General features: G+C 34.3%; 3 protein-coding genes and 1 long non-coding RNA gene across 10 annotated transcripts; 2 read left to right on the top strand and 2 right to left on the bottom strand.

Moving 5' to 3' along the window:
* The first annotated feature begins 18 nt into the window (after window positions 1-18).
* Window positions 19-1,448, top strand: LOC100867038 (UPF0598 protein CG30010). Its single transcript, XM_003691921.4, has 4 exons — window positions 19-452; window positions 544-592; window positions 663-883; window positions 957-1,448. Exons 1-4 carry the CDS (start codon window positions 297-299, stop codon window positions 1,191-1,193), a joined length of 663 nt encoding a protein of 220 aa, XP_003691969.1. The 5' UTR covers window positions 19-296; the 3' UTR covers window positions 1,194-1,448.
* Window positions 1,191-3,968, bottom strand: LOC100865979 (angio-associated migratory cell protein). Of its 4 annotated transcripts, none has more exons than XM_086915700.1 (8): window positions 3,687-3,968; window positions 2,805-3,009; window positions 2,474-2,730; window positions 2,251-2,395; window positions 1,981-2,180; window positions 1,720-1,917; window positions 1,468-1,649; window positions 1,191-1,394 (listed from the first exon to the last, which is right to left on the bottom strand). In XM_086915700.1, the coding sequence occupies exons 2-8, from the start codon at window positions 2,992-2,994 to the stop codon at window positions 1,322-1,324; spliced, it is 1,245 nt and encodes a 414-aa protein (XP_086771826.1). In that variant the 5' UTR covers window positions 2,995-3,009; window positions 3,687-3,968; the 3' UTR covers window positions 1,191-1,321. The 4 variants fall into 4 exon arrangements, with proteins under 4 accessions (XP_086771826.1, XP_086771828.1, XP_031771047.1 ...); XM_086915702.1 differs by having other exon boundaries at window positions 1,981-2,024; window positions 3,687-3,811; XM_031915187.2 differs by lacking the exon at window positions 3,687-3,968 and adding an exon at window positions 3,129-3,272.
* Window positions 3,836-7,321, top strand: LOC100868278 (putative glutathione-specific gamma-glutamylcyclotransferase 2). 2 transcript variants are annotated; one of them, XM_086915703.1, is made up of 4 exons: window positions 3,836-4,901; window positions 6,015-6,050; window positions 6,187-6,449; window positions 6,576-7,321. In XM_086915703.1, exons 1-4 carry the CDS (start codon window positions 4,737-4,739, stop codon window positions 6,847-6,849), a joined length of 738 nt encoding a protein of 245 aa, XP_086771829.1. In that variant the 5' UTR covers window positions 3,836-4,736; the 3' UTR covers window positions 6,850-7,321. The 2 variants fall into 2 exon arrangements, with proteins under 2 accessions (XP_086771829.1, XP_086771830.1); XM_086915704.1 differs by lacking the exon at window positions 3,836-4,901 and adding an exon at window positions 5,232-5,391.
* A 3,685-nt stretch (window positions 7,322-11,006) lies between these two features.
* Window positions 11,007-16,392, bottom strand: LOC116413986 (uncharacterized). 3 transcript variants are annotated; one of them, XR_015294572.1, is made up of 6 exons: window positions 16,068-16,391; window positions 15,044-15,989; window positions 14,460-14,970; window positions 13,860-14,346; window positions 12,329-13,762; window positions 11,007-12,253 (listed from the first exon to the last, which is right to left on the bottom strand). It is a non-coding gene; the product is annotated as an uncharacterized LOC116413986 (long non-coding RNA). The 3 variants fall into 3 exon arrangements; XR_015294573.1 differs by having other exon boundaries at window positions 11,013-12,551; window positions 13,487-13,762; window positions 16,068-16,392; XR_015294571.1 differs by having other exon boundaries at window positions 11,013-13,762; window positions 16,068-16,390.
* Window positions 16,393-23,018: the final 6,626 nt, after the last annotated feature.

Below are 23,018 nucleotides of genomic sequence, written 5' to 3'. Positions count from 1 at the left end.
ATCGAGATTACGTTTCAATCGATCGCACCAGATGTCACCAGTTCTCCGGTTAATTGAATTTCAACCTTAGTAAATGTCAAACTAACGTAGGGAGAGGATGATGATTGAATTAAAAAAAAAACGCGATAAAATATTATCAAAACTTACACATTTATAATTAGTTACAATATGTCGTATTGTTATGTGAATTATACGAATTACGTTACACGTGACATAATACTTTATAGTGTTATAAATATTTAAAGTGAGGTTATAATTTTTAAATTAGTTCTAATTTTTAATATACAGGAAATAAAATGTTTATCTTTAATCGATTACGTGTGTTTGCAATCAAAAATAAAAAATCATTTTGCTCACAAATATTTAAAAGAAATTGTGTAAAATATGTGCAAGGACAGTCTCCAGAACCTCGAGTTCGTGAATATTTTTATTATATCGATCATCAAGGCATGGTATAATCTGCTTTTGATTAAACTTGTAATCTTCGAAAGTATAATATTTTTAGAATCATATTAATTTTTCTAACATTATTGTTATTCTCAGTTATTCCTAGATGATTCACGTATGAAAAACTTTACATCATGTTTCAAAGGTGTGCATAAAGAAAGAAATAATTTATTATATATTACAATTCATATATCATGGGAGCTATATCATTTTAGATAAAAAGTTTTTGGCATTCTTTTTTAAACGTTTAAAACAAAATGACACTGGCAGATATATGGAAGATTTTCCTTATATATCTCTTTGTGGTCCAGAGAGAAATTTTGTCAGGTGTGATGATTTGCCAATAGTTTTTACAAAAATTCTTCAACAAAAAAATAATGAAACAGGTAAAAATGAAGATTGGTTTGGTTATGCTCATGCAGAAGAAGTATTAATGGTACATCTTTACATTTTTATAATTAAATAAATATAAATTTGATGTTTAGATTTCAATAATAAATTCATTATAGGTACCATTTGAACCAAAAAAATTATATATGAATCAATCAGGAAGAATATATCATCCTGCACCAAAAAAAGCAGGAGGAATTGGTCTGGTAAGATCAAAAATTGCAATCGAGCTTAGTTCATCATTTAATTTTGAAGAAGGAGAGGAAAAGGGTCCAACTCATTTTTTTTGGAAAGATAAAATGTATACTTTAGATTGTAACTGGTTTAAGGATAAAATATTGCTAGCTATCAGATAAAAATAAATAAATTTTATTTTTAATTCAAAAAGAAAACAAAGCATAATATATGAACAACTTTCATAAAATGTACATATATTTTAGATAATAACAAAGATTCTATAATTTTTTCTATCTAATAAATTTTGTTAAGGTAAAGATGAAATGTCAAAAATTCTAGCTGTAAAATCATCAGATGTTGTCAATGCTTTTTCTCCATTTCTGAAAAAAATGTTATTATGTATTTTTTTATTAAAATATTGTTATAAAAAAAAATACAATTCATTTAACTTACTCAGATATATATAAGTCAAGGATGTCTGCTGTGTGTGCTACAAATGTACGTAAACATTGACCACTTTTTCCATCAAAACACCTTAAAATACCATCTAATCCTGCAGAAAATAATACAGACGTATTTCCCTTCCATACAAGTTTAGATATACCACTTTCTTGTGTTATTTTTTGCCTAAGCATCTAAATAACAAATAATAAAAATTACTGCAATTTTATTTAAATTTTACTTCAAAAGGAAAACTAAAACTACCTGTTTTGAAATATCCCAGATAAAGATTTCTCCATTCACGGTACCAGTTGCAGCAACTTGAAATGTTGGATCTTTACAAAAGACTGCTGTCTCTACCCAATTATTTATCTCTTTATTTTCTTCACTATTTCCAGCATCTTGATCATTAATTACATTATTCTTCTCATTATTATTAAGATTTTGCAAAATGGAAACTATCTAAAGTTGTTAAATGATATTATTTTAATTTGTTTGTTGTACAAGAACTATTAATTTTATTACCTTTCCAGTATTTGAAGTACTGATTATTGTTTTTCCATCTACAGCTGCAGAAAGTATTAAATTGTTATCAGAATGACAATCAATAGTAGTTATAGTATGAGAATGACCATATGTAGAAGATATGAATGATAATACAGAATTAGTTTTTAAATCTAATATCCTAACAATTCCATCTTCATAACCTATTGCTACACGCTTGCCTAAAATATTAAATTTAATTATAACAGAATATTTTTATTTACAAGATAAGAAATGTAAAGAAATAAATACCATCTGGAAATATTGCACCAATCTCTGCCCGGCAGCCATATCCCTGTAAAACTTTGCAATCTCCATCAGGTATTTTCCACATATATATTTCACCATCAACAGATCCTGCTAATAAAACATTTGCAGCTATATGCCACATCATCCACTGTAATAATGCAAGTAATATTTTAGTTTACTAAAATTAATAGTAACATAGTAATTTCATTATGAAATATAAACTAACAGTAGCATCACCCATATTGTAATCCCAAATTTTAATTTTATCAGCTACTTTCCAAACTTGTATCAGACCACTCATATCTCCAGTAGCTAAATATGATTCATCATAATTAAATGCTGAAAAAATAATGCTATCTTTATGACCTGTACAGTCTAGAATAATTTCTCCTGTTGATGTATCCCAAACATAAGCTTTATCTTCTTCTCCACCTGTAGCAGCTAATTTTCCATTTTTACTCAAAGTACCGCAAAAAACAGAACCTATAAAATTTTAATATAAAATATTTATCATCACAATATTAATCTTATTACAAAAATTAAAATTTTACTCTTACCTCGTTTATGACCAGTAAAAACACAAATTGCATCTCCTTCTGAAGGATCTTCCTCCATTACATCCTCTTCTTCAATATCTCCTGCATCATATGCATCTATCACTTCTTCTACATCACCTATATATATCATATCTTCATCTTCTATTTGTTCATTCATATCTGGAGAAGGTGGTGGAGTATCCCTGTGCATCGTTTACCTTAAAAACTTAATAAAGCGTGCAACAGGTTACGTTTTAAAAAGATATAAAATATACTTAACTAGAAACTATATAGAATAAACAACTTGTTCGCACAAAAATTATGTATCTCGTAAAAGTTTCTCACTTTGTCTCAACACTAAAATTCAATTTTTGAGTCTGTCATTCGAAAAAATGGAAATTCAAACATTCGTCAACAACAATCGGATTTTGGAAGCACCAGCTGATTTGGAAGTAATGTTATAGAAATCATAGGGAATTTTTATTCATTATTATTGGTATTATTATTTATGGTTTTATAATAATAGCGACATCTTTTAAGACGAAAGTAAATTGTATTTACCATCAGAAGAAAAATTAACTTTCTTTAAAAAATTATCAAATTTTGTTATATTTAAATTTAAAGTTATAAATTCCTACTATTAATTGAAAATGACTGAAATTGATCTTCAATAAAATATCATATATATTTATTTTTAATAATATATATATATGTATATATGTATATATATATATATATATATATGTTATAATTTTTTTATAAAAATAAAGTAATTTATATTCAATTATTAAGCTTTTTTTTCTTATAATTTATGCAATAGATGAATACTATGTAAGTATTATTTATATATATTTACAAATATTTATATAATTTAAATAAATGTTGTTATACGTCAATCCGTACCTCATGTTTCGTCATCCATCTCATCCGTCCTCCTACTCACTCTTCTTTCATAGTCTTCCTCTTTCTCTCTAATAATATGTGCTTATTCCCCTCTTCCGTTAGTATTTCTATCTTTTTCTACATGTAAAAGTATACGCCCGACGACCGGCAGTCTCGGTCAAACTTCTGTGAGGTGTGTATGTTGTGGATTTTCTAAATTCGTCAATGTCTGTGGTGAATTTAAATCATAAAAATTCCAATGAAACATTTACGAAAGTTGTATCAATCAGTTCAAAAACATTCAATCATTCGAAAACAAAAAAAATTAGTCATCAAGCTTTCAACTTTTCGACGGCTCTTCGAAAGAAATATCGATCAAATAAAATTTCAATAAACATTCGAAAGATCAATTGATCATACAAGTAATTAATAAAAAAAAATTCATTGTATAATTAAAATTTATTAGTGAAAAATGTCACGCGGGATATTGAAGAACCGACACATAAAAGACGAAAAAGAGAACAAACGTTTTATTGGGCAGATGAATAGGATAATAATCCTGTAAAATCACCAAGCGAAAGTGGGAGGAAATAAATTAGAATATTATAGTGGGAGTGAATTTCTGAACAGTTAAGCTTTAAAGTGCAACAGTCTTTGGGGTAAAATCATAGTGAAGCCACGTGTCGCGCTTGTCAAATCAATTATTTCATATTGCATTCACTTTAATGATATATTTAAATGATAAGGCAAACAAAGGACAAATAATTTTTGTTATCTATTCATTCTTCATATGCGATAATTTTAACTATTCACAAACATAGTTATTTAAAATACATATTAAATTAAATAACATATCGACGCAAAATTCGTGTGAATTGACTGAAATTAAGATAATGAAAATAAGGAAAATTGAATAAATTTTCACGAGTTAGATTTATCGAAAATATTTATCAAAGAATTATCAGAATATAAATAAATTTTGACAAGATATGCTCTATTTGAAGATAAAGATAGAATTAGTCAATATTCAAAGAAAAAAAGTTATTTTTTCACACTTTTCAATAATTTAAAATGGAAGCTAGAAACAATAATGAAAATTCTCTCTGGGTGTTCGGATATGGATCTTTGTGCTGGCATCCAGGTTTCAAATATAAAAAAAGCGCGGTAGGACACATCAAAGGATTCATTAGAAGATTTTGGCAAGGAAATACAACACATCGGGGAACAATAGAAAAGGTAAGTTTTCAATGTTAGACATTTGTAATTTCTTTATTTTTTTATTCCTTTTTTTTTCCACAATTAAAAAATGTCAATTCAGAATTCTATCGTAAATATTTACATTGTTTTTCTTTTTCGTAAAAAATCCAACTGTATACAAATTTTACAATAATATTTGCAATTGATTAATGATTGTATGAAATTATAAATTATTCTTAATAAATCAGAAATGGAAATGATTGATTGTATTATAGAATTTCGAAATACGCTTACATTATTATTATATTGTGCACTTTAAAAAAAATATATATCTAAATGACGTTACAGATATATAAATATTTTCATTTTCATTTACAATATATAAACATCGAATGAGAGTTCGACGACAAACTAAATTTTTCATACGAAGCTCACCTCAGATGTTCTATTTATATCTTTAATTTTCTTGTTCATGAATTCGACACGTGAATTCTTTCACAAAGCCTTGGCAATCTTCCACACCGTTATGGTAAAGATGAGTTTTTTTATTTAATGCATTTTGGTTATAATAAATGTATTTATTATGAATATTTGTAATAATGTAATATAAATATTTACATTTTTTATTTCTTATTTTTTTTTTTTGAAAATCATAAAATAAATTGTTAATAATAAAAATTTTTTTAATATCCGGTAGCATACAATGTTTGCGGAACGATACTATGGTTCAGTAAGTGCTTACGGATGCTTCCATTAAGACTGATGAAAATCGGATATAGTTTCACCTAAAGCGCGTTCCAATTTCTCTAATTGATATAATATTATTTAATTGACCGATGTATATTTTTCTAATCACATAGTTTAACAATTTTAATTTTGTTTTAATTTTTTATATTTTACTGTATTTCTTTTATCATTATATAGACAACTTTTATCAAATAAAAATTTCTCTTGTATTGCGGTTGTCTGTCAATTAATGTGAAACCAGTTATAGCTCGTAGAAACCAATATCATTCGCAGATACATGATTTTATATGTTGTATGCATATGTTATATATTTACGTCATTATGATGTAAAAAATATAATTAATTTTTTTGCAATTGAAGTTATTAGTTGTATATTTAGTGATTTGTTATCTATTTTTGTTACAGCCTGGACGTGTGGCTACATTGGTTGAGGAAAAAGAGGTAATTCCACTTACTTTTATCATTAACCTCAAATTTATGCATCATTACTATTGATTAATAATATAAATGTAACATCTCCATTACTTCGAATGAATTGCTTCCGTTTCGTGATAAATATATTTTCTTTGTTTACAAGGGTGTTGTTTACGGTCGAGCATTCCAAGTTCAAGACAGTACAGCGTTGCCTTATTTGGAAAATCGCGAATGTACTTTAGGAGGATATATGACAACAATTACAACATTTTATAGTCGCGAAGGAAACAGAAACTTTCCAGTCATTATTTATATTGCTACCAATAAGAACGAACACTGGCTTGGTGATGCGCCGCTTCAAAATATAGCAAAACAAATCTTCGAGTGTTCAGGTCCAAATGGGCACAATGTCGAATATCTTTTACGGTTTGTTTTCCCATACGGTTTTTCCATATACGGTCGTTCTGATTTACTCGTTAAGTTATTTTATGTTTTTTTTTCTTTTATTTTTTTTTTTTTTTTCTTACATTTCATTTTATGTGTCACGTACAGATTAGCAGAGTTTATGCACCGTTATCTGCCAGAAGCTCATGACGAACATTTGTTCACTTTGGAAATATTAGTACGTTCGAAAATAAAAGAAATGAATATATGTCTGAATACGTTAATGGGTGACCGAAATTTCAATATTGATATCGAGGACATCGATGTGAAGGATGACGACAATGACTTAGTCACCAATAACGCTACTGGCAATCTCAGGAAAAATTCCTTCCAATTTACTCTTCAAGTACCTGATAAAACTATGCGTTGTCTCAAAATGTAGTTTATATTTGTTAATGCTTCAAATTTTGCATTTTTTTGCAAAATTTAAAGAGGCAAAAGATAGATAGTTAAAGAAAATAATAGGATAAATAAATCATAAATATTCTTTATAAATATTTATATTAAAACGTTCGTATCTTTCGAAAATAATAATTCGTACAATATTTGTTCTCAAATATTACACGAATTAAATCCAAATGTAATACGAATGTATTTTAAGAAATAATGAAAGCCATGTTTTGGCAGCTTCGTATTATAAAATATATTTGCATGTTAAAATGTCGCACTTTTATTTTTAAATGTGCTGGACATTATTTCATGATGATATTTTTTAAAAAAAAGTTGTGCCTTAATTTATTATAATTGAGCATAATTGTATATGTATTACAAGTGTTCCTTCCAATAATTTTCTAAATTTTAAGTTAAAAAATTTTGTATATTGACGTGCAAAATATATTGATTTATAAAAGAGACAATATTGAAATATTTTATTATTATTTTATCATATTATATATATCATAATTATAATATTATTAATTCGACTCAAAATAAAATTGTAATTATCAATGAGAAATGATGAAAATATATTCAATTGATATCTCGTATCTCATCTATAGTCACGCGCTAAGAGCAAGGATAGACAAGAAGAGTAAATAGTGAGAGAAGGATAGAAATAGGATAAAAATTAGGAAATCAGCGCCATCTCCAGAGTGCCGTAAATGAAACTCATAATAGCAAGAAGACCAAATAAGAATTGATCTTTATCGCCATCTCTCGAGTATCGAAGATAACTTTATTCAATCATATTTTCAGAAATATTCAAGAGATGGCGTTAATTCTCAATTCTTGTTCTACTTTATCCTGTATTTATAGAAATGTCTTTAGTAGTCAAGAGATGGCGTTGATAGTTAATTCTTATTTGCTCTCCTTGTCTATCATGAGTTTCATTTGCGGCACTCTGGAGATGGCGCTGATTCTCTAATTTTTACCTTATCTCTATCCTTTTCTCATTACTTTCTATCCTTATCTATTCTTGTTCTTGGCGCGTGTCCATAGACAAGAAAGATAAAAATAAATGTTGATAATAAAAATTATAGCTATTTACATTATTTTTATAATTTTTAACATTTTTCGACTATTTTTCTTATCGATCTATGCTAATCGATTAAAAATACAATAATCCATACAATTTGTACAAGACAACACTCAACTTTTATCCAGTTAATTTCACATATTCTTTTTTATTATTCATTTTTACAATTATAACTGCTCATTTAATATAATATTTTTATTTAAAATCGTGCACGTGCAAAGCCATCATTCCTAATTAATTAAAGTTACTCGTGACATATTGAAGGAAATATTTGTACCGTTATCGGCTGATGATTTTTCGTAATTTTTGGTAAAAATACGAGGAAAAGGGAACATGGAATTCCTGGTTACGCCGCGATGGCGTGGTGGGCCTCAAAGATCTTCGTTATTATTTCAGCGAAACGAAGCGTGCATAGGTGCACGCTCGAGTTGGTTCCTGTACGAGTTGTTAACTTCTTCGTCGAGGATTCTGACCAATTTATTACACATAATTCGTCGTTTCTTTTTCGAAATGAGTAGCCCGAAAATCGTTTGGCGATCTCGCAAAAAATTAACCAAACTTTGAAGACATAAAGACAGAATAACAGAAGGTTTGTGTATATTTTCCCAATTACACTCTGTGAGAAATAAAATTTTTTATTTTATATGCTTTATAATATATCTCCTTACATATAAATATTTAAAAAATTCGCAAAATTTGAATATCTACCTTCAAAATTCGACAAAAAGAAAAATATCTTCAGATTAAATCACTACGCAGAAATATCTTTTTCGACAAGTTTGAAATTTCACATTCTCCAACTAACAATTTAACGATTGCAATATACGTTTAGTGACGAAAAAGTATCGCGTACAGTGTGGCGAGAAATGAATCGTTACAGTCGACGACGATCCGTTTAAAAAAGAAGTTTCACCGAGTTAGCGACTTAACAAAAACCGTATAGAATCACGAGAATTACATATATATATTTTTACACGATTCCCAGTGGACAATCTGACAGGGAACACAGGGACTGGAGAATCTCCTTACGGAACGTACGTAAACGAACGTTCGTCACGCATCGTGGCGATAAAGCCAGCCATGTATCTCGAGGATAACGTTACTCTTGTGTTACGTGTATGCTGTCCTGTAATTCCATTAATGCATTTTGTGGACAATTTTAAGAGATTCTTTTCACCGCGAAAATTAAAACAAAAAAAAAAAAAAAAAAGAATAATTACAAATTTATCTTCCAAAAGAAGAGCATATATCCTGACATATGTAGAGAATATTAATTTATATACAAATTGGATTTACATTGAATTATAAACAGTGTTTTATACATCGAGTATATCCAAGCACACTAAGCTATTTTATTCCAATACACGTGGAATGCTAGTTTAATGGAAAGAGGGCAAAGTTTGAAGAAATCGAAGTTTCAAATTTTTGTGTATAAATTGCGCATAAACGAACACGAAACGATCGTCTGGGAACGGCCAGGACGAAAATATATTTCCGCCCGCAAATAACTTCCATAAGCTTGCTTTCGTGCGGAAAAGTCGAATATACGGTTATATTCGCTCGTCACGGTTATTAAACGCGTATTTCTTTTCTTTCCTATCGTGCACGACAGATATTCAAAGCGCGCATCGATTTGAACCACCCACGAGAAATTTCGATTGCGATGCAATCCGTACAGGCGTTCAACTATATTTCAACCTCGAACGATAGAGAGAAAAAAAGAAAAAAAGGAAAAAGGAAAAAGGAAAAGAAACGCGCAAGATTAGAAAGTTCTCGGGTTGCGCGTAACGAAATATTCCCAATGTCATGCGTCGATCATTTTTTACGCGGTATTAAATTGAACCAACGATGTCGTTTCCTTGCCTCTTCATGGCCGTTGGATTTCCGCAATAATGGGATAGGCGCTGTTACACGTTTTCCCGCGTTTTTTTCTGAAAAATGGCTAGTGGTATAAAGAAGGAGAGGGGAAAAAAGTGGCGAGACCGTGGGCCGGTTTAAAAGGCGTAAAGCACGACTTTATTTTATTGCTGGTGTGACGATTTCCGTCACGTTATTGTGTCAAGTACTAAAGTGGCTAAAAAAGTCGCGATGTAATTTGCCCTTTCAAATTGAATTGCGATATGAAACTAATCTAGATTATTAAACTTTTTTGTAAAATATTTAAGATGACGAGTCGACTTTATCGAGAATGAAACTTTGGAGGATTTTTTTTTTTTTTTTTTTTTTTTGAGAAAAATCTTTATTTCTGTTTTAAGACACGTAATAAGTGACGTAAGTAAATTTTCCAACGTGAAATTTCTCTTCTTTTGTCTTTTATATGTAAAAAGTAAAAATGGCACGATCGTGTGGATATAAAAATCCGAGCCATCCGAGTGAAAGTTTGCCATTTTGTTTTGCGACATGACGAGTCTAAGCGACACTGGTCATGTTGCGATTATCCACGAGTAATTAAATTATGTTCCCTTATTGTTACGTAATCCACGAAAGAGTGAAACTGCAAATCAATTATTCATCGTATTGTAAAGCGAGAGCGGGCCGTTTTTACCGACCGTGAGAGCGGTGGCTTGCAATAAAGCCAGCCAGCCTCCTTTTGCGGTCCGCTCGTTTTATCAAGTAAAATCCTTTCTCTTCTGACGCACGGGTCGTAACACACGGTTCATGCATCCTCTTAATTACACGAATCCACGCGTTCACGTGCAATTACGCGATTAACCGTGTCTCCATTCTTTTCAACTAAAATAAATCGTAATACGGCCAAGGTTGTGTGCACCTGATCGACAATGCGCGATTTCTAATGCCGTGTTAAAACTTAATCGTAACAATCGGCCTGTCACGCAACAACACCTCGTATTATTTTATTGTCACACAGGTGGCGCGTTAGAAATAAAATTCAAGTTCGAAGCTTTACTAGTTTAATAATTTTTTATGCCCGATAAAGTCAAAAACTTCTTTATCTCTACCAGATTCTTTTCTTCTCTAGATTAGAATCGCGCCACTTTTCAAAAAAAAAAAAAAAAAAATCATAACCTTGAAATTGTCGACGCTACACGCTTATTGATACTTCATTTTTTTTTTAAATTTAAGAATTTATTTTCCAATTTATTTTTTTCTTTATATTATATTTCTTATATTTTAATCAATATAACTTTTAAAAAATTACAATGACAAGAGATATTTTAATCGAACGTAACTTGTTACCCGTTTAGAGTCTTTTACAATTACATTATCAGTCGTATTGTCCCGTGAGAAGAGTTGTGTACTCGGAATAATGACATTAAGTTGCCACAACGTATGAAATTTCTCCGGCAATGCGTAATTTAGGGGTAATAACCGGGCAGATGCAGATCAGAATCGTACGGTGCGGTGAACGCTGCGGCATTTCGTCCATTATTGCCCCGTCTCTTTGTTCCTTCGTCTAAAAAGCTTTCACCAGAGACGTTTCCTCGTTTCCTGCGCGTCGCGTGTCTCTTCCTTCTTGAAGCATTATACCATCATCAACGCAATTGCGATGCGTGCCACTGTCAACGTTAAAACAAACTCGGTGAAAATTGAAAGTATACTTTAAAAGTTGTGGTGTTTAAACATTTCTCGAGAACTCGTTCTCCTTCGCTTTCCAAAATCTTCTCAAGAACAGCTCTTCGAAATTTTACTCTGAAAAATAAGATATTTTTATCAATATTTGTATCAGTAAAATAACAATGAATGAAATATACATTATTAAAAGAAGAATATACTTTTCTGAGAGTATTAAAAATTTTACCAAATGTATATTCGCATCCTAAGGGTTTTCTAAAGGCTTGTTAATTGCAACGCGCGAGAAATTGAGACTTAATTAAAGAGAAGAGTTAATAAGAATAGAGCATAAAAATGAGGAGCGCCTTGACACGTATGATTCTATGAAATTAGATTATATGGCTAAAACTGTCTCATTAGCGTCATTAACTCCGCGCATCGTTGATCATTTAGCCGCGTTATTCTCCGCCGTGGCGCATTAATTAAGCGTATTCACAGATTTATTAGTTTTACTGGGCCGCAGCTTATGAACACGTTTCAACAATAAATATATCTTTTCGCATACCTATTCGCGTGGACTGACAGAAAGTGACAAACACCTTACCAAAAATTTTTCATATTTTTTTTCCTAGATATTACACAAGATCAAATCACATTAACCATTGTACTTTTTAAACGAGCCAAGTTTCTAATTACATCTTGACTTCCAAAGAAAAAAAATACTTTGTTGGATCTCACAGCTTCCATCTTGCCATATTTTCTCTCTTATAAAGTTGGATTAATTTATCAATTCATATATCTGAAACAAATTGATGGATCGTTAGAAATGTATAATGAGTTGAAGCTATATGATTAAATTCAGGAAATATCCCACCCCATTGTCGTTTTTTTTTTTTGAGGAAGAAAAAGCGGGCGATCCTGAAAACCGAGGCGTCAGATTGATTATCCTGTGCATCTGGTCGATCGTCGTTTAAACGCGTCATTACTTGCATCAATTAATCCCGCTTGATTGCATGCATATGCACGATGATGCCGTGGCACGTAGATGCGTTCGAGGAGACGAGAAAGAGAGAAAGGTTTCTGTGCCGCAACGAAGCCTGTGGGCAACACGACCGTGTATATTCGTTTACTGGCTGTTGCGCTATTGAAATATCCGCGCTTAGCGCTTTGCACGATGCACCTACGCGAGCTTCGAGTTTCGAGGCTGTGATACACGATGACCCTTTGATCCCCCGTTGAAATAAATCGCACGATTTATCTTGTTTTAGCCCGTGATGGGTTTAAGGATAACGATTCCATTGTGGATTTAATACAGTGTGCGATAAATGTTTGTGCACAGCGCGGTTGTGCATCAGGATTAACGTAATTGAATGGCGACTGGGAATAAGGGTATGCGACACATATTTCGGTTGAAGTTGAAATAACGGTAAGGTATGGCTTCTACGATCCCCGCAGATCATTTTAATGCGCGCAGATTGTAGATATTACGATAGAATGTAGCGTTGAATGTAAGAAACGTGTATAAGAAATCTAACGTGAGCAGAAGAAGAGAGACTAAAAAGCAATTTTCAGTCAGTAAGGGGAAGAATACTGTTAAGTTTATTCGGCTTGTCTCTTCGCGACAAAATAACCGAAGATCATGAAGATATCTATCTTTTTTATCTTGTTAATCCGCTTTACACCTTATTCCCGGATCTATCATTCAATTGTTACATTGTTCAATTTCAATTTCGAATCCTCGCATAATTATTTCCAATCCCTAATTGCGAAATTGCTTTCTAGATAATCGACTCTATCTTACATTCGTAATCCCAAATAGTGAAAAAACGAATGAATACTGGTTTGAAAAGCTTGTTGAAAACGATCTGCTCGCAGCTAAACCCTTTCACAAAACTCGTCCCTTAAATTGTTATTTCTTATTACGCGCCGACATTTTATTGCCATGGGAATGAATATTTTACCATCGTGAGAAGCACACACAGTCGAATTATTCTATCGATTACACACAGCCACTATCAGGAAGGATATTTACCGGAAGAGGCAAGCGAGTCAACGACCTAACATAATCCTCGGAATAATCGCCGTGATTTTTCCATGTTCGTTTCTGCGATTCGTGTGTTGCGCTCGGTGGCACCATTGATCGAAGCGAATACACAACCCGAACGAGCTAACGGCGCTGAAAGGTTAATCATATCTGTATACCGGGTGGTCGAGAAACAGGTTTGATTTTGACGATGCAACGTCATGGATATTCCTTGGGTATTCCTTCTCCCATGGCGGTTGACGTGCACGGCCACGTCGTCAATATCTGCAAGAAGTATGAAAAATCAAAAAGAATTTTTGTTATCGTCAGTAGTTATTTTTTTTTTATTTTGTTTTTTTTTTTTTTTTTTTTTTTTACTTACTGAAAACCAATATCGAGCCATCATTATCGAGAAATTGGGCCGATATACGTAATTGGCCAAGGTGATCGATAACAGATAGCGCGGGAACATTGAAAGAAATCGGAACGAGGCCCGATTTCTCGAATCGTATCATCGAACGGATAGATTATGGTGATCATTCACCAAGCGCAATACACGTACGCGCGATTAATAACGAGTAAGAACGTGGCTCACGAAGTTCGCATAAATTCATGGGGTAGCAACCTACTTATCACCTGCTACGCTCGTGAAACGCTATCCCTTTAATATCGTTTTACACGGTACGTAATTATCAAAGTAGATCGTGGACGGCTCGATAGCGAAACAATAAATTCTGGGAGACATGGTGCGCGATATTCGATCAGTGTGTCGTCATCGATGCTTTAGCTCTTGGAAAAATCTATTAATAGATTTTCATATTTTTTTCCTTTTTTGATTATCTTGAATTATTCGGGATAGTTGTATCAACCTGTTAACGAAAAGATAAATTAGAATATATGATATTCATCATTGGTGACAAAAGAAAATATATTAATAGGTTGTCTAATAATTAAAATACTAATATTTTGAAGATATACTCACGACAATGGAATGAAGTATAAAATGTAATCATGACTAAGCTAAAACATTGCCAATATAAGTAACATGAAACATTATAACATGATCTTAATTTAAATATATTGAAACACAAAATAATTTGTGTAAAGATTATACATATCTGTCTATTGAAATCATCGACATCAGAGATTCGCAAATGAGGGAGTTTGGAAGATAGAAAGATGTCAGCTGCAAAATGTCTTTCTGGGAGAAAGAAATATTACTTTTGGGAAGGGATAACCACGAGTAAAGTCATCCCGCTTGCGTCATCCACCTGCCGTACGCACTGTTCGTGTCCGGTACCGTTTTCGATACCTGTTTCTCTTTTCTCGTGGCTCGTGGCACTGGATCTGCCGTGACCATGAACTTGTCGATTCAATTTGACACCGAATAATCGTCACAATTATCTGCTCTTTATTTATACGCCAAAATATATTTTTGGAATTGGAGAATAATTAAATTAATCGTTCTTACACGTTTTATTATATTCCGTGATCTAAAAAAGAAACGCAGAAAATAAATGACATTTCTTAAGAGTGGAATGTGATAATTAATCTTTCATTACTTACATGTGCTATTTTTTTATGAAATTTAAAGTAATTAATCTTTCCTCAGAAAATGATGAAAATAGATTTAACGAGAAATTTTTTTTTAAATAAAAACTTAAGTATAAATGTTTTTTAATAGATGATCATTGTAGGTTATGTATAATGATATTATATGCGATTATATGAAAATAATAGATGATTAATGTTCAATGAAGAATAAAATATTTTTAAGAACGTTGATTTCCATATTGATTATTTCGTATAAATAATTATAAAAATTCTTTCGTTAAGAATTGTACGCAAGAATCGTAAAATTCCAGGCATACTTTTGTTCTTGCATCATAAAGTTTTCTGCATCTCCGCGCACAATATCAACGACTGAATCACTTGGCTTCTTTACTAGTTACTTTCAAAGCTTATTGCGCGGTCTCAGTCCCATGGAAACGCGGCAGCGTCATAATTGAAGTTCATTACATCTCGTTCAAGAGTCGGCTTTTGCAACAAAGATCTCTTTAACATAACCTCTTTTTCATTCGACGTATCTGCTATTATACCTGAATCAAACAAAACAAAACGTTATATAACTTGAAAGAAAGAAAAAAATTATTTTCAAAGAATAGATGATCTTTGTTAGAAATTCAGTGTTGATCACAGGAGCCCTTAACGGTAATGGCTTGACCAGTTCCGTTGAACAATTTGCAAGCAGATCAGGCAGGAGAAATTTGCAATTAAAACGGCTAAGGGATCTTCTTTCCCTCGGGGAGACACACAGGGCACGGATGCATTCCGATACGAAGAAGCCTCGTGGTCGCGTGAAAGTTGTTCTCCTCTCTTCCTTCATCAATATCGGTTTCTTTTCCTTGCCAGAGGACACGAAGCGGCGGCCGCCGGCTCCTCCAAGTCGCGATTTGCCAATAGCGAGTCGACGAAGTAACCTCCGGCTAACCCATGACTACGTCATCCTAACCTAGTCACGTGAGCGGTACTTTAATATATGGAGGAGATGAGACACGCGGAAATGCAAGACTTTATATCCATAGAGTACCTATAGAAGCGTTTCCAAATAATCTTTGAGGTTAACATCGTTTGAGACGATATTGTTTCAACCACTCTCCATTTAGAATTATTTCCTCTATTTCGTTTCGTTTGTTATTAATTTATAAATTGTTCAGAAGATCTTAATTTACGGCAGTTCTTACACGAGAAATATTTATCGTAGATATTCACGTTTGATGTGTTGTTTCTCGTTAAAGCGTCAAGGATTAGAAGTATGTAGAGGGAGTTACTATCGCAGATAGAAAAATTCGCCCAAATAAATAGAAATTATTAAATCATTATTCGCAGATTTATTAGAATCTTGACCTACGAGAGATCCATCGAAGCCTTAGGCTACTTTTTCGACGAACTATCAAGGTTCCAGCGCGTTGCTCCTGCTTCCGGCGTTTAAATCCAAAGTTAGGATGGTTCGAACGGTATAAAAAAAAAAAAAAAAAAATAGCCGTAGGCCGATGCACGCATCGGCTATTATTATATTAGAGGCGATTATTCGTCTTTGTTCCTGATCCGACTATTCCTGCTCGCCTTTTTGCATCACGATAATCTGTTACTAGAAATTTTGAATATATTAAATAGGAACGATGTACGTGTATAAGATAATTGGCCTTGAATATAAATTCGTAAAATTAAGAAAGCTTAAGAATTATAGATAGACCGGCATAAATATCGTTCGTCATGGAAGATACATGTCGCCCGTTTACTAAAACTAGAGCGTCTAGAGAAACAGCGGCGTGGATTCATTTCAGAGGCCAAAATGTTGGCAATTTTGCCTTAATCGTACATTCACGAAGATTAGATATACGTTTCAAGATCGTGCGCCCGCGGCTTGATGATTAGCCTAATGGGAAATCCGGGTCTGCTCTCTCTCTATGACTTGACTTAGGGTCACGAAGTCAGTCAGGTGAATTCTTCTGTTTCGAACGGACAACCTCCGGATTACTTTGTTCCTTGCGACTCTGCCGGCCTCTTACCGACCTGTCACTGACCGTTTGACGTGACGTTTATGTGCCATTGTGATGGTCGGAATACATTAACCCTTTAGAATCGGGAATTCATCTTCCGTACAACAACATAGATCTTGATAGCGGATAATGGGGCAGTGCATAATTCTTTTGCGTCGAATTATACGAGTGTTATGTGAATATGAGGATATACAGAAAAATATATAAATATATCTGAAAAGTAAGTAAAAAAAAAAAAAATAGAAATAAGGGAAAAAAATGTATGAATAAATAATCGAATAAATGAATATGAATGAATATATTCAGAAATTAGAATATAAGTATCTATAGATTCAAGATATCAGTCGTGATGAAAAACGAGGACACGAGGTTTTCCTCTGTAGACAATTTATATCTACCATTCTTTGTATCCGTGCTTCCAGCTTCCTTTTTACTCTTTGTCCGCCTGTCCTGTGTCGTGTTCCCGTCTTCTGCGTACACCAGCGGCATTAGATTCCTCTATTTCTTTTTATTATTCCTTACCCTTATCTTCTTGTCCACAATACATCAGCTCTTTTGTCGTTTGCCCGTCGTGAATCGTCTTGTTCCACTTGCTCCTTTCGTTTCCTTCATTTTCATTTTTCTTTTGTCTCTTCCCGCGGCCAGACTCGTGACCAGAAATACGAAACAATCCGGGAACACACACGTCGCTTTGTGAAAATACTTCTCATTATTCACACTTTGTACCTCTTTGCATACGATGCGCTCGAAATGGGAAGACATAGACTTTCGAATAACAAACTATCGGCAAAGCGGTGACGAATATCTATCTATATTGTGTTATACACGATTTTCTAACCTCGATCACCCTACGTCCCATTCCCACAGCATTCTTTCGCGGATGAAACCACCGTCGGCGGTTCATTAATTAGCGCGTTCCTGGCCAGGAAAAATCCATTAGATTAGAATGAAAGCGCGGTGGATGCTGCGTGTAAAATTCCAGAAAACGATGCCACGCAGTTCTCTCCCGGCATTTTTGCGACTGTGATATCATTATCGTTGTTATTAACGTCGAAGGACGTGTCTTTACGCATCGGCGACCGCGGTGAACAAGCGGCGTAGAATAGATATTTGATGGCGGCGCAAAGCGCGATTAAGAAAACTATCGATTGTCCCTGAATGCGTGGAAGGCGAGAGAAGATCGAATCTCTCGAGCAAATCCTGTCAGGCGTAATCGCACGGTTACATATGGCGTTCATTTTTTTCTCTTTCTCTTTTTTCAACCAGGTAGACCTAGGTGATTGTAGACCCGCTCGACCATCGACTGGATGCGTTCTCTTTATGGTAAGCGCGATTTGCCAACGCTGCAATCGATATTTACGAGGACACCGTCGGCCAGAAATAAAATACTATTGCCCGAGAGCGATCTCGAATGCAAACACGAGTTATTCGGTTAATTTTTCCCTTTTTCTGCCCGCTATAAATGTTTCCGCTATAAATTCAATCGTTACGTTAAACTTATACATGTTCGGAATTTAATCGAAAAATGTACTGGCGCGCAAGAAAAAATCTCTATTTCATCTAATTAAATTAAAACGCGGTATTCTTGAATTTCGTGAGCGAATAAAAGGACAGGAAATGAATTCGTTGCAAAATTGTCGAACCGTTCTCCGCGTGTTTCTGGGGGATCTGATTACATAAACAAACGGAACCTCCGGTCCATTACGTAAACGGCTCGCCTTCGCACGCGGTGTGGGATCGACGAGGGAACACGATGACGATGTCAGATGACGGCGACGCCAATGATGATGTGGCCGGCGAAGGTGAGGCTTTCCGCTATAATAGGATTAATTCGTAGGAGCCGATGAATGCACGTGATGCATGCGTCGGTGTTCTTCTCTTTCTTCTCTTGTTTTCAAGGTGGGCGAACGTATGCATCGTAATTCCTGTTCCATCGTTGCCGATCTTCTATGCAACACGTTCTGTCCTCTGCAATTTAAGTTTTGGCTCGCAATCCCGGCGGATGGAGTATACTTGTTGAAAATTTCTCCTTGTACCTTACGGCAAAATCAAATCAGAAATCGAAATTTTTACCTGAAGACGCGATTAGAGACGTTAAAAAATATTTAGTAAATAGATAATTTTAAGAATAAAATATTATCGACCCTTCTTTTGCTTAATTTTCACTTGGAATAATTTGAAAAGAAAAAAACATATACGTTCCTAAAAAAAAAAAAAAAAATTGAAATAAAGTTAAATCCACGCTGCAAAAAATTGGGAAAAAATATTACGATCTCTCGCATCGCGTTAATAATAAGTGCCTGACTCATAAATATCGAGCGACGAATTAACATCGTCGGTTGATTCATTGTAGGAAACGAACCACGATGCTGCCTCGAATAAAAAAATTCACCGGGAGGAGAAATTCGAAATAATCGGGCGGGTTACGGCTGTTACGAAAAAATCATCGGCCCGTGTTATCGCGCCGGCTCGTCCGTTACGAGGCTCCTTCACGACGAATGGGAAACCTACGCGTAATTAGAAAGTACAAGGAGGCTCCGATCGCTGAGAATGCAGCGTAACGCAATGCAAGTGGAATTCCGTTTGATTTCCGCGGCTGACTCCCCGCGAAGCCAATCAACTCGTTTGCATCCTTCCGATTATTTATCGCGTTCCTTCTTTTTTTTCTTTCATGAAGAATCTTCAAATCGCTTCTTTCGCGTCTTCAATTTCCACTCGATTTTCTCTCATCTATAATTTTTAATATTAATGAAGGATTGTTAATTATTCTTCTCGTAATAATATTCTTTTTTTTGATACTTCAGCCATTTCAAAGAGAAAATCAAACCTGTTATATAATCAACACTGTAGATTAACATAGAATTAAAAATTTATAATTTTTTTTTAAATTTATATTTAAACTATCCAACTGTATCGCAACGAGAATTTCAATTTAGAAAAGAATCGAAACAAGGATTAAGTTTCATTCAAGATTGAAAATGATGAAATTAAAAATACCGATGACGATTTTGCCGCGAAAAATCACTCATAGGAGTCTGATATCACGCTCGAAGTAAGGACTATTAATACCGGCAAAGAGTGCCGCTGGAAATATTCAAGCCTTGCATTCGAAGGGGAATAGGTTCTCGGTGGTTCTAAGTACACATGGTTATACTCTACACACACGCACGCGCGCGCGCGCGCGTACACCGAGTCGTACTCTTGCGGTTACAGAGTGTTTGCACGACGCGGAGATGAGAGAAGAGAGGAAAGGATGGAAGAAGATCCGTGCCACTCGGTCATTGGTGAACGTACCGTGCCGTACCGTGCCGTACCTTGCTACATCGTATCCCTTCGCATCGCTTTATCGTCTAGGATATTCTTCCTCTTCCATTTTATTTTTATTCTGTTTATTCCGTGAAATATTTCGAATTTTCTGCTGTTTATGCCTCTTGTCGATCAAACTTTTGAAATTGAATTTTCCTAAATATATATTTATTATCTTCTTTGAGCGAGGTGAAATTTTAAAGAAAAAAAATATTGATCCGTAATCTGTGTGTTATTTAAGTAAAATAATCGTTGAAGAAAATACCATTTACCCAGTAATAATAGTAGCAGTGGTAGTAAGTAATGTGTGTTTAAGATAAGAGAACTGGGTGTATGATCGAGGTTCGATATATCGAAACGTTGTCCTTATCTCGAAACTAATTTGTTATAATAGCAATGCCACTATTTCCAAGGATCATTGGTTTTACACACACACCGATATTTCAATTAATTCGTTTTCATCACGTGTTATCATCGCAGTAACTAAAAGAAACTGAAAGATTGATTTAAGAAAAAATTCGCAAAAGAAAAGAAAAAAAAAAAAAAAATAACGGAATTGTATTACGCCAACAGTGTCGAAAATAAAAAGCAGCGGTTTAAAATGTGCAAACACCGCCGCGTTAAAATCCACACACAAGTTTGAAGCCAAACTCGAGCCCGCATTAGAGCCTGTTCAGTACCGGTAAGGTCAAAGGATATCACCTGCATGCCCCGTACACGCATCCCCTCCGCGAAAAATCCTCGAGCATCCGCTATACTTGACCTCTTACAGTAATCTCCATGACAGTGTTCATGGCGCATAAAAACGAAATGCTGAAAACAATTTAAATTATACATCAAGACACCGTCACGTCGACGTTTACCCACACAATTACGTTCCACTCGTATCATTAACAATTTCCATCGATTCACTGTGCTGAGTGCGAAATCTAACCTAACCTTGATATAACAATTTTTAACAATTTACAAATATTTTTCGCTTGAAAAATATTTAAATAATCGTTTAATAAAGATTAATAAATTTTGTTAACGAAATTCAAATCAACGATCTACGAAAACGATACATTTTTTACATTTATTTCTCGATAATGCAAAAAAATAATATTTTGCGTTACTTTCAGAGAGGAGGAGGGAAAATGTGCGAAGCGACAAAATCGAGTCGAAATTCTTACGTTTAAGCGGTGCTAAGGTCAAAGGATATCAACCGCGTGCGCGCACATCCTGCCGACGAAAAGAACGCGCGTCGGAGGTCTCCGTAGAGGTTGACCTCTTGCCGGTAGTATCCTCTTCCCCTCTTTGTCGTTCCTTGCCCATCCTTCTCTTTCGACGCGCACGGTGTTCGAAGCGCACTTCGTACGTACGCTTAGAATCTAGGTAATGCCGGCCGCGGCACCGGTAGACCGTTAAGGTTCGATCACTTAAACGTACGACACGAAAGGGGAGGGCATGCAGCCCGAGGAGAAGGTGTAGGAGGAGGCATACCTCTGCATACCTGCGTGCGAAGGTGTGTATAAAGCGGGGGAGCTCCAAATGTCAGAAAGAATCGAGCGGAATAAAGCGGAGTGAGCGGAGAATAGGATCGTCCGAGGTAGAAGAATAATTATATTGCCGGAACTGGGACCCAGGTTGGAGAATTTTCGTGGAAACTCGATGAACGATGCGACATCGATAACTCGATGCAACGTAAAGAATGATTTTATGATCTTTCACTTCGCCTAATTCGATCTAATAGGAATTATTCCGAAACGGTATTACGACGGTATATTTATAATCGTTTTGTTATTTTTAACGGTAAGAGCATTGGTAATTTGCGCGACGCGTAAAATTTTGTTAATCCTTCTTCTCTCATTTCAGGATTAAATTCATTTCAGAACGATTGGAAAATATTGTGCAGAGATCTGTTGATATGAAACCTGTTCGAAAGGCGAACGATTTCTTTTATTACTCAATTCTTCGAGTCTCGCGACAGAGACTCAGTCGTTTATTTTCCTTTGGTACAGAATCGTTCTTTCCTCCGCCGCATCTCGATACGGTTCGTAAAAACCGAGAGATCACGCGGATGGAATTGAAGCGAGTGGCACGAACACAAAAGGAAAGGCGCACCGTTGCACTTGTACCTCGAACGACCACGGTTCTCCCGCTGGTGCATTCTAATCGAGTGACTATAATTAAGCTCGCGAAGCTCGTATTGGCGCCACGTGAGTATTCCTGGCGGGACGTGCCGGCGCGCGCGAACCAGTATTTATTGCGCGACAAAGAAATTCGCGGGACATGCTTCTCCAATTATCCATCGTGCGTGATACTTCGATGAATTATATCAATTAACGGACAATATGTACTCGGTGTTTCACTTTTTTTTTTAACTCGATGTATACATTTTACATTGGTTTGCAAACATTTGTCATTTGACACGGTAGGAAGTGAGGTTAGAACGATGGAAGAAAAGAAAAATTCAACCTGCAAATGGAAGCATTAAGCGGTCGTTTTCACAAAGTGGTTGGAATTATTCCGGTTATTAGGATCGAATCGATGCCCACATCGATGGCTTAAAAATAAGAAAACGATAGGCGATTTACATGTATAGCATTGCTGTAATATCGACGGAGTATTAAACTTTTATTAAACATTTCGAGCGAATTTTCTTTTTTACGTGAAAAAGGTGATTCTAAACG

This window comes from Apis florea, unplaced genomic scaffold (assembly GCF_048593485.1).
Source record: "Apis florea isolate Af1SG1 unplaced genomic scaffold, ASM4859348v1 contig_3793_pilon, whole genome shotgun sequence".
Taxonomy (NCBI): Eukaryota; Metazoa; Arthropoda; class Insecta; order Hymenoptera; family Apidae; genus Apis; species Apis florea.
This window is presented reverse-complemented; position numbering and strand designations above follow the sequence as displayed.